Source organism: Pongo pygmaeus, chromosome 19, assembly GCF_028885625.2.
Source record: "Pongo pygmaeus isolate AG05252 chromosome 19, NHGRI_mPonPyg2-v2.0_pri, whole genome shotgun sequence".
Classification (NCBI taxonomy): Eukaryota; Metazoa; Chordata; class Mammalia; order Primates; family Hominidae; genus Pongo; species Pongo pygmaeus.
In genome coordinates this window covers 69,022,302-69,033,150 of record NC_072392.2, presented here as the reverse complement: position 1 = coordinate 69,033,150, position 10,849 = coordinate 69,022,302, and the positions used below count along the sequence as shown (strand labels likewise).

General features: G+C 51.1%; 1 protein-coding gene across 5 annotated transcripts; it reads right to left on the bottom strand.

Annotated features, from left to right (window-relative positions):
- Positions 1-231: 231 nt before the first annotated feature.
- Positions 232-9,983, bottom strand: TAC4 (tachykinin precursor 4). Of its 5 annotated transcripts, none has more exons than XM_054457971.1 (5): positions 9,810-9,983; positions 5,983-6,076; positions 3,483-3,515; positions 1,790-1,849; positions 232-600 (listed from the first exon to the last, which is right to left on the bottom strand). In XM_054457971.1, exons 1-5 carry the CDS (start codon positions 9,930-9,932, stop codon positions 569-571), a joined length of 342 nt encoding a protein of 113 aa, XP_054313946.1. In that variant the 5' UTR covers positions 9,933-9,983; the 3' UTR covers positions 232-568. The 5 variants fall into 5 exon arrangements, with proteins under 5 accessions (XP_054313946.1, XP_054313947.1, XP_054313949.1 ...); XM_054457972.1 differs by having other exon boundaries at positions 569-600; positions 9,822-9,932; XM_054457974.1 differs by lacking the exon at positions 1,790-1,849 and having other exon boundaries at positions 569-600; positions 9,822-9,932.
- Between the last annotated feature and the right edge of the window lie 866 nt (positions 9,984-10,849).

The following is a 10,849-nucleotide window of genomic DNA, read 5'->3' as shown; positions in this document are numbered from 1 at the left end:
CAAAATGCCTGCAATACCTTCCCATCCCATCGTGGTCTCTTTCCTGTTTCTGTCATCCTTACCTGTGTCCCAAGCCTGTTTTCCCACCTGGGGGCAGGACCAGGGCTGTTCAGTATGTCTCTGTGATTCTGCAAAAAGGCTCTTGGCCTGTTGACATATCAGTGAGGCCACTGAACAGGCTACAGAGCCCAGGCCATTCCTGCCCTCTGCTGTGCACCAGAGAAGGAGCCATTCACTGGTCACTCATTTATTGAGCGCCTGCTGTGTGCTAGGCACAGGATACAGAGTGTGTGAGTCTCACTGCTGTGCAGTGAGATGCCAGCTCTGAGTGTGAGGGAGGGCAGTCAATGCAGCTTGCAACGGCGAAGCTGTGCATTTATGCAGGACTGCTGCCTGACACCGAGAGTCCAGAAAGAAGCCCAGTGGGTTCAGTGTGGGCCTTGTGTGAAGTGCCAGCGATGAGGACAGGAGACACAGAGAAGAGAGTTGGCCTGCCGGCTTGTCAGCTGTGACATCCAGGTAGGAAGAACTGGCACCATGTCCTCTGGGAAGTCTGCGGTGGGGGCTTTTACTCTGAACCTTGGGCCTCATCCTCTCTGCCTGGGGAGAGTTTGGTATATGAACCATGGTTAGTGGGAGGGGTCTTTTCTGGCTCCTCCACCCTTAGAAGTCTTCCCTAGTTGCATTGAAGGCCTTCATCTTCCTAACCCCTCTCTCCTGTCTGGAGATACCTAGGGCAATGGAATTATAGGCTCATCTGTCATATCTTCCATTATTCAATTGCTAATGCCTCCGGAGCATGGATGGAGCCCACCCTCAGTTACCCTCTTTAGAGGTGGGGAAGGCTATCCAAGAGTCCTGGGAACATGGCAGGTGACATGGACTAGGAAGCAGGAGACACAGTTTAGTCCTGGCTCTGTTATCGGCTCACTGTGTGACTATGGGCCAGTAGCTTTCCATCTCTGAAAAATGATGACTGACTCCTAATACTCCTGCCCACACCATGCGTGGAGGAACATTCATCTCTATTCGTTATTGAGGTGACTTCCATGGCTATTGAATGGAATGAGTCGAGCAGGTGTTCTTTCAGGGGTGCTAGGGAGGCGAGGGGTCCAGAAGTCTGCAGCTCCGGTGGAGGAGGTTAGGCACTAGGGAAGGCAGACTGGAGCTCAGTGTCTGTGACCTGCCGGGGCGCCCACTGCCCGCTCACTTGAGCTGTGACCTTTCGCCAACCTGATTGATTTACCTACTTTCATGCCTGGTCCCCTGGAACCATTTGGGGGCGTGGCCTCTTCTAGAAGGTGTGAACTGATAACTGCTTGTGGTGTTATTCCTCCCAGAGTGATCTGCACTTATTTACAGTTGTTGAAGGCAGAAAATCTCTGAAGACTAAAGGCATGACCCTCTAATGATCAATGATTAGTGTAATGATCAACGATTAGAGCTTTGCAAACAGTGAGGGAGTAGGGGATGTTCCAAGGTCTGGAAAACTAGGCATCAGTCCCTGTGGTTTCAGCTGGCCCTGAGGGGCAGGGGTGGGGGCAGGGCAGAGTGCGCCTGGGTGTGTCATGGGTGGGGAGGGTGCAGCTTCTGGGCCACAGCAATTTCAGTCTTGGATCATCAAAGGGACCACCTCCTTGCACTCGACTGCCTCCCCTGGGGGCCTCCCCATGACGGCTTGTGGGGAGCCTGTCTGTCTAGCTGCCCAGCCCCCACCTTGGAGACTGGCAGCAAAATGTCTGGCCATTTTCCCATGATGCCCTTGCAACCACCAGCACCCCTTGCCTACCTTCTGTGGACAGGCTTCTCTTGCCCAGGAGGCCCTGGAACGTGTGTTGCAGCTGATACACTGGCAGTGGGAGAGAGAAGTGGTAGAGAAGAGAGAGGCAGCAGAGGTAGGCTGTCTTGGGAACTAGGGAAGGGCAGGGCCAGGGCCAGGGCTGGGGCCTTGCAAATGGAATCATTTCTCTGTCATCCCGAGAGGCGAGGAAACACCATGGACTGATTAATTTATTCACTGATTCATTCATTGATTCCCTTCTCCCCTTCCTCCATTCTCCCTCTGCTCTCCCTTCACAAACACCTAGTGGTGCTTCTAACAGGCAGAAACTGCTGGGAACTGGAGATACAGATACAGAGGTGACAGCAGACCTGATGCCTGTGTGTTGGGGGGCTTCCAGTCTGGGGACACCAGCCAGCCATGTGACCCAGCAAGACAGTGTGGTACAGTGTGCCAGGAACAGGGTCGCACTAGGCCACGGAGACAACCTCTGTGTAGGGTAGGCAGTCAGGGAAGGAGAGCTGGTTAGGATGGGGCTAGGAGTCAAGTCAGTGAGGCAGGCCTGAAGGATGCGGTGAGTCACATTACGGGACTAGACTTGGTCCTGAGAGCACTGAGGGAATGGAGGGTACAGGTTGGTTTCTTTTTTTTTCTTTTCTTTTCTTTCTTTCTTTTTTTTTTGAGATGGAGTCTCGCTCTTGTCGCCCAGGCTGGAATGCAGTGGCGTGATCTCGGCTCACTGCAACCTCTGCCTCCCAGGTTCAAGCCATTCTCCTGCCTCAGCCTCCCAAGTAGCTGGGATTACAGGCACCTGCCACCATGCCGGGCTAATTTTGATATTTTTAGTAGAGAAAGGGTTTCACCACGTTGGCCAGGCTGGTCTCGAACTCCTGATCTCAGGTGATTACCCGCCTCAGCTTCCCAAAATGCTGGGATTACAGGCGTGAGCCATCACACCCACCCGGCCAGTTGCTTTATTTTCTTTTGATTTTGTTTTTCCCTTTTCGCTGAAAGATTTAAGCAGAGTAGTGGCTTCTTAGATTTGTATTTTTTTTTTTGAGACAGAGTCTCCCTCTGTCACCCGGCCTGGACTTGGCTCACTGCAACCCCCGCCTCCTGGGTTCAAGTGATTCTCCAGCTTCAGCTTCCGAAGTAGCTGGGACCACAGGCACCTGCCACTACACCGGGCTAATGTTTGCATTTTTAGTTGTATTTTGTATTTTTAGTTGCCATGTTGGCCAGGCTGGTCTCGAACTCCTGACCTCAAGTGATCTGGCTGTCTTGGCCTCCCAAAGTGCTGAGATTACAGGCATGAGCCACTGCCTGGCCCAGATTTGCACTTTTAAGATCATCTGGGTGCCATGGTTTGAAACTTTAAGCACTCTTATCTCTAGTGGTTGACTTTTTTTTTTTTTTCCTAATTCCAGGCTTTAGACCTAAGGTAATTTTGAAACACTGGTTGAACTAGATCCATCACTGTCTATTCCTATCCCTGCAGCCGCTCCTTAGGACCACCCCTCTTAAGGAAACAACCAGAAAGCCTAGCATGGCCAAACCACACTGGCCCCACCTCTGCACAGCAATACCAGCCTGGCCTGCCCCTGGCCAGAGCATCTCCCCTCACCCACCTGGTTTGTTTGTGCTGAGGACAACTCAACCCTCCCCAGGGGGCATGTTGAGGGCAGGTTTGGGCAATACTTACCTTTTTTTCTCCTTGGCTGGATCAGAAGTCTTCCTGGGGGAAGGAGAAAGAAGGAATGAGGACTGCGGACTGCACTGCTTCCCTGGGGGCTTGGTGAGGTGGGAAAGGCTCCAGTTCTTTGAGGGTTGGTGCATTGGTGGGTCTTCAGTAGAATTCTAGTCATCCCCGGTTATCCTCTGTGGCAGTAGGAGTGTGCTGGTTGGGGGCGGTGTGGAGTGGCTGGAAGTGCACAGACTTTGGGGTCACTGGCACCTGGTGCCAGCCGGGTGGGCATCCTTGGGAAAAGTGCTTAACCTATCTGAGCCTTGGTTTCCCCGCTTGTGATAAGGGGGATATTATTGTGGAAATTTAATCTTTTTTTTTTTTTTTTTTGAGAGTCTCACTCTGTCGCCCAGGCTGGAGTGCAGTGGTGCAATCTCGGCTCACTGCAAGCTCCGCCTCCCGGGTTCACGCCATTCTCCTGCCTCAGCCTCCTGAGTAGCTGGGACTACGGGCGCCCGCCACCATGCCCGGCTAATTTTTTTGTATTTTTAGTAGAGATGGGATTTCACCGCATTAGCCAGGATGGTCTCGATCTCCTGACCTCATGATCTTCCCGCCTCAGCCTCATAGTAGGTGCTCAAGAAGTATTTTCTCTGACATTCCCATCCCCCATTCTTCATGGGTTGTTGGATTTGGAAAAGAAGTTTGAAATGGGCCAGGCACGTTGGCTCACACCTGTAATCCCAGCACTTTGGGAGACCGAGGTGGGCGGATCACAAGCTCAGGAATTCGAGACCAGCCCGGCCAACGTAGTGAAACCCCATCTCTACTAAAAATACAAAAAATTAGCCAGGCATGGTGGCAGGTGCCTGTAATCTCACCTACTTGGGAGGCTGAGGCAGGAGAATTGCTTGAACCCAGGAGGCGGAGGTTGTAGTGAGCTGAGATCGCACCATTGCACTCCAGCCTGGGTGACAGTGTGAGACTCTCAAAAAAAAAAAGAAGTTTGAAATGGCTCAGTTCAAAACTCATTTTGTAGAAGAGGAAACTAAGGCCAAAAGTGCTTGGTCACAGGTTGGTTTTCTCTATTTTTATATGTGTATTTTTTTTTTATTACAAAAGCAGTCCTTGAATACATCCACTATTTTGAAAAGGTTTGTACAAGTAAAATTTAAAGTCTCTCTTCCCTTTCTCCCCCTCATCTCCACTTCCTGTCCTTGAAGTAACCACTGTTTACAGTTTGATATTTATCCTTCTAGAACTTTCCCCATGCATTTGCATATCTGTGTGTATGTCGTTTTTTAAAAACAAGTAGGCTCCTCGTGAATATTGATCTGTAACATGCTTTTTCCCACTTAACCATGTATCTTGGAGATCTTTCCGTATCTTTCTATGGGTCTGCCTCATTCTCTTAATGGCCACAAGGGTTAAGGATATGCCTAATAGATTTTGACCATTCCCTGATTGATGGTGTTTATGTTATTTCCGAATTCTTGCTATTACAAGCATGTTGGCAGAACACCCTCAGGGCTCATGTAGCAACAGCATGGCTGCCTGAGAAGCGAGACTCTGGGTCAGAAAGGTAAGCACATTTCCAACTTGCCTGGAGATTGCCAACGTGTCCTCCAAATAGACAGTGTAAAAGTGCCAGTTTTTTCACACCAAGCCAACATGGAGCATTACCACTTAAAAAATATAATATTGACAATGAGAGAAAACTGCTCTGTGTGCAGAGTATTTTCTCCTGGTCCCCCGAGGACAGGACTCCTGAGTTGAAAGTGTCTTCAGGGAACACGGGTTTAAGTTAGTAATTTTGTTTCAGCCAAAGAAAATTGACTAGAAAGCTTGGCTTGTGGCTTTGCCCACATCCAGACTGGTCTCTAGCTTCACTGCCACTCCCCAGAGTCATCCAGAGCATGGAAGGCACCACCCAGGGTGCAGAGCCTGTGCCCCCACCCTGCAGGTGACCGTGCTCCCCATTGTTGGGAACAGCCTGGTTTACACCTGTTGCCTGGCGTAATTACTAACACTCTCCAAAGTGTCCTGGTTGGATGCTAATTTCTTTTTTTGAGATGGGGTCTCGCTTTGTCGCCCAGGCTGGAGTGTAGTGGCGTGATCTTGGCTCACTGCAACCTCTGCCTCCCGGGTTCAAGCGATTCTACTGCCTCAGCCTCCTGAGTAGCTGGGATTACAGGCATGTGCCACCATGTTTGTCTAATTTTTGTATTTTTAATAGAGATGGGGTTTCACCATGTTGGCCAGGCTGGTCTCAAACTCCTGACCTTAAGTGATTTACCCACCTCGGCCTGCCAAAGTGCTGGGATTACAGACATGAGCCACTGCCCCCCGGCCTGGATGATAGTTTCTATGGACAGTCTGTGCCACCTCATCTGAGCGACCCCTACTGGACTGGAGTACCTGACCCCAGTTCCTAGGCTTTGACTTAGGGCCTCTGCTTTATGTTGCAGAACCCACTCAGAACCCCTGCTTGCTGGGCTCCATTGTCATTGTCACTCACCTCCCACTCGCTTCCCCATCAGCCCAAAGAACTGGCTTGGCTTGCCCGTCTTCACTTCCTGCAGCTGGAGCTGAATGCTGGGGCCAGCGCCTTCCTGAAGAAGCAGAGAGTTAGTGTTAGAGTTGGGAGGTTGTCCAGCAGACGGCGAGGCCAGCCTGGGCAATGGCAATCTCAGGAGTGACAGCTGGTGGTCAGCAGAGACTCGCTGTGCACTGGCACTGGGCACTTCTGCATATTTTACACAGTGCTGCACATCCTCGTAATAATAGCTAACATTTCACCTACTATGTTCTGAGCACTTTAGTAACTAATTTAAACCTCACCAAAACACCAGGAAAACAGTACCCTAAGTACTGTTACTGTCATTTTACACATGAAAACACTGAGACACAGGTTAAAGAATTGTTCAGCTGGGCGCAGTGGCTCACACCTGTAATCACAGCACTCTGAGAGGCCGAGATGGGTGGGTCGCTTGAGGTCAGGAGTTCGAGACCAGCCTGGCCAACATGGTGAAACCCTGTCTCTAATAAAAATACAAAAATTAGCTGGGCGTGGTGGTAGACACCTGTAATCCCAGCTACTCAGGAGGCTGAGGCAGGAGAATTGCTTGAACCTGGGAGGCAGAGGCTGCAGTGAGCCAAGATCCTGCCCCTGCACTCCAGCCTAGGTGACAGAGCGAGACTCCATTTCAAAAAGAAAGAATTGTCCAAGGTCACCCAGCTGGGAAGTGAGAGGTGGAACCAGAAGTTGAACTCAGGCTCAAAGGCTGGTCTGAAACACTGCAGTCATAATCTCGTTTAATCTTCACAACCACCATAACTAGTAGAAACTATGATTGCCCCCGGCCCCTGCATTTTACAGATGGAGAAACTGAGATGTAAGGAGGTTAAGTGACTTGTCCAAGGTCACACAGGAAGAGGCTGAGCCAAGATTCAAAGTCTGACTTCACAGTACTGGTTCTGCTCTATCTTGGGAAGTGTCTCCAACATAGACAGGAGAGGACAGCCAGTGAACTCACGGTGGGTCCCCAGGAGGCAAGGCAGGACTGCTTCCCCTCCCTATCCCCACTCTAATGCCCACTCACCTCTCTTCCCCAGGCACTTCCCCCATTGTCCCAGATTTCCCTTGCCTTAGAGCCTGGGCCTCCCGGAAGGAAATGGCATGTGGTCTAGGGGTGGAGGCTATTACTCTGGGCAAAGACATTTTAATCCTTGTGCTGATGGCGTCCTCAACCAAGGACTATGGATTGACATTCTCATTCTTCATTAGCCTCTGTGACCTTGGCCAAAGCCTTCTCCCTCTCCGACCTTAACCTGAACTTCTGAACTGGGGCTTGCTCAGTTCTGCTGAAAGGGAGAGTTGCTCCCTAGTTGAGAGAGTGACAGTGGGTGACATTCATTAGACTGTCTTCACATGTCTGTATCCCCAGTTCCTGGCACTGAGCCTTGCACACATAGGAGCCCAGCACACATGGGACACAGAATGCCGAATGAGGAGTCCTTTCCCTGAGAGTCTGGGAATAGGGAAGGGGCTGGAGTCCCCTTTTCCAGGAAAGCTAAAGATAGACAGAGCCCTAGAGTAATGCGAGCCGCCTGCCAGGAGGCTGGGAGCTGGGCTTGGATCAGAGGCTCTTTCTTCCATCCCCAGTTTCCCTAGGGGTAGCACTGGAGCTCCTGGGACCAGCAAGGACCTGGCTAGGGACGATGTAAACCCTCTTGTCTCTCACAACTTGTGTTGTCGCACCTTTCAGGATCAGGAATGGATTGTTTTCTAAGCCTTGGACTAATTCACTCACTTCCCATCTGCTTCCCTCCCACCCAACCAGGACGTCAGTGGCTGGGGCAGCTATCTTGAGCTGGAGTCACCCAGCCTGGCCAAGAACTGGAAAAGTCTCTTTGGAGATTTGGACCCATTTCTGAAAAGCTCATGAAAACCACTTTGCCTTGGTAAGAGGCAGCCTTCAGGTGCAAGCTGGAGAGAATGGCCACTTATGAATTCAATAGGACTGACCTTTCTCCCCCACTGGGTTTCTGTGCCTGGTGGGGGGGCATTCAGAGACATTGGTTCTCATTCACTCTGAAAGGACTCCTGCCCCTACCCAGAGCCCTCCATATCCATTTAACCCAAATCCCTAACTCCAGGGATGACTACAGGTTGGGGGAGCCCCGAGAGCAAGGGAGGTAAATGATGCGATCATGCCCCATTCCTGTTACCTCATTTTTTTTTTTGAGACAGGGGCTCACTCTGTTGCCCAGGTTGGAGTGCAGAGGCACAAGCATGACTCACTGCAGCCTCAACTTCCCGGGCCCCAGTGATCCTACCCCCTCAGCCTTTTGAGTAGCTGGGGCCACAGATGTGCATCATCATGCCTGGCAAATTTTGTTATGTTTTGTAGAGATGGGGTCTTTCTATGTTGCCCAGGCTGATCTTGAACTCCTGGCCTCCAGCAGTCCTTCTGCCTCTGCCTTCCAAAGTGCTGGGATTACAGGCATGAGACTCCACAGCCGGCCCTCACTTATATTATGCTTAGCATCCCACAGCATTTGTAAGTTCTTCCTGACTTCTAACCCAGTCTCTCCTCCCATATTCCAAGCCCTGTATTTTGGGAAGCAGAGGGACATGATATTAAAGGAGAGTGAAAGGAGAATAAGGATTAGACCCAGCTGCAGGATGAGGTGCTTTTGGGAGGCGGTCCAGCAGCACTAGTTGAAGTTTTTAACGTTTCCCATGGGGCTGCGTAGTGAGGCCCCATCACCCAGCAAGGCTTCTGTCTCTAGACCAGGTACCCTGATGTTTGGTGCTGACTCTATGAAGCATATCAAAACTGGAGAAGAGCCTTGGGGGGTCACTTCCCTCCTCCGTTTTGCAGGTAAGGAAACTGATGTCCAGAAAGCAGCAGGCGTCAGTGGAGACACTCCTAGCCCTGCTGCCTTCTCCTCACTGCACGCACTTCCAGGTTCAGACAAACCAGAAAGGAAACCCACCATGCAGGACTATCCGCGTGATGGCTCTTCCTGTGGCTCCATTTCTAAGCGCCTCCAAGGACCTCACCATGGCCCAGGACCGCTAGCCAAGGCCACCCCAGTGTCCTTACCATCCTGGGAATGGGAGGAGCCAGGCCCAGCCTTGTCCTGTCTGCCCCCCTGGAAGCCTTCCCTGAGCACGGGCCTCTTATTTACCCGTCTTTGTCTCTGGCCTATTGGTCTCTGTCCCTTGTCTGATTAGGGAACCCCTGAGGTCAGGATCTTTGCCTCCTCAATCAGATTGTCAGGCAGGAGTGGGGGTAGTGCAGATGCTGGGTCATTTCTACATGTGAGACCAAATAGTGTCCTGTTTAAGTTGATCCCCTTGAAAGAAAATTCTGGAAAAGCTCCTCAGATGCACAGATACACAGAATCAGACCTTGGGCAAAGTGTGTAGTTGTGCTTTTGAAGCTGTGCAACTTTGGACAAACTACTTGACTTCTCTGTGCCTCAGTTTCCTTATCTGTGAAATGAGGGGTAGTCATGATACCTTCCCCATGAGGTTGATGGGAGGATTGAGTTAATATTTATAAAGCATTTCAGACAGTGCCAGAAATATACCGTGTGTTAAATAAGTATTTCTTACACACACACACACACACACACACACACACACACACACACACACACACGCACTTCGGAGGTCTGCCAGGCCAGGGCTCATTGCCTTGAATCTACTCAGGGTAGAGAGTCAGACAACTTGCCTTGCAGGCTGCCTGCTCTCCCAGCAGCCATGCAGGGAATCTTCTGCCTCTGCACTGCCGATTATCCCCTGCCCTTGTCAGAGCCTCTCCCCAAAAGTACCTCCAAGGCCACAGTTATCCAGGTCTCTGCTTCAGTGCTGAGTGTCTGTTCCTCTCCACCATCACCTGCCACAGTGCACACGGGCAGCTCCATCAGGAGAAGCAGGGCGAGGCAAGGCAGCATGGTGAGCCTGCACTGTCCTGGAACCTCTGGGAGCCCCTCTCAGCCTGAAGACGCCTCCTGCAGGCTTTGGTTTGCTCTTTGGCTCCTTGAATGTAGATAGGGGAAACTCCCCCTGTTTTCTGGTCCTTCCAGCTGTTCCTGATTCCTTCCTTTGGCTTAACTGACCCCCAGGCCAGTTTCTGTGACGCCCCTCCCTCCCTGGCTGGACAGGCCAATGATATTAGGAGCTGCTCAGGAGGAGGGATCAGACCTCTTCCACTGCTGCCCCCTAACATTTGATCCCAGGGCTTAACACTGTGATGCAACACCTGCCTCACCTTTGGCTGTTTCCCTGGTGGCAGGTGCACAGTGGGGCAGTGTGTGGGACCTGGAGCTTGCAGCTTCCAGGCTGGAAACCCTGAGGGGAACTTCTCATCTTAGAAATAAGGGAGGGGGCCATATGCCTTCTCCCTATCTGGTGCTCTGCTCCCCTGTACAGAGAGGCCTCTCCCTGGAAATTAGCAGTATCCCCTTTCTGTCTCCTCTTCCTGTCTTTGAGCCCCCTCCTCTCCAGCATTCTCCTCCATCAATAGTACCTGTGTGTGCAAAAGAACACATATCTTGCTCTAAGAGAAATAACACATTGCTTAAAGAAATGAGGCTCCTCACGAGTGGGAATTGGGATTTGCCAGAAAAATGGCTGCAGGTTTCAAGCGTCATTGGCTGTAAATGATCTTTCCCCTGTTGTCAAAGTGATCTTTCTAAATCCCTAAACTGACTTGTCTCTCCTGCTTACAACCTTCCAGTGTCTCCCCACTGCCCTTGAGTGAATTCAAGCTCCCTAGTGTGGTGTTCCTGGTCCTTCATTTAGTTCTTCCCTCTCGCCTATCCATCCAGATCCATTCATCCATCTATCCACTCATCAGTCTAGAACAAGG

What these genes read in the sequence shown, in the direction of transcription:
- TAC4 (XM_054457971.1), bottom strand. Translation starts at nt 9,932, where the DNA reads ATGCTGCCTTGCCTCGCCCTGCTTCTCCTGATGGAGCTGCCCGTGTGC. An exon ending in GGATAACTGTGGCCTTGGAG is followed by an intron (nt 6,077 to 9,809) that starts GTACTTTTGGGG and finishes CTGCTTCTTCAG; the next exon opens with GAAGGCGCTGGCCCCAGCAT. An exon ending in GATGGGGAAGCGAGTGGGAG is followed by an intron (nt 3,516 to 5,982) that starts GTGAGTGACAAT and finishes TCCTTCCCCCAG; the next exon opens with GAAGACTTCTGATCCAGCCA.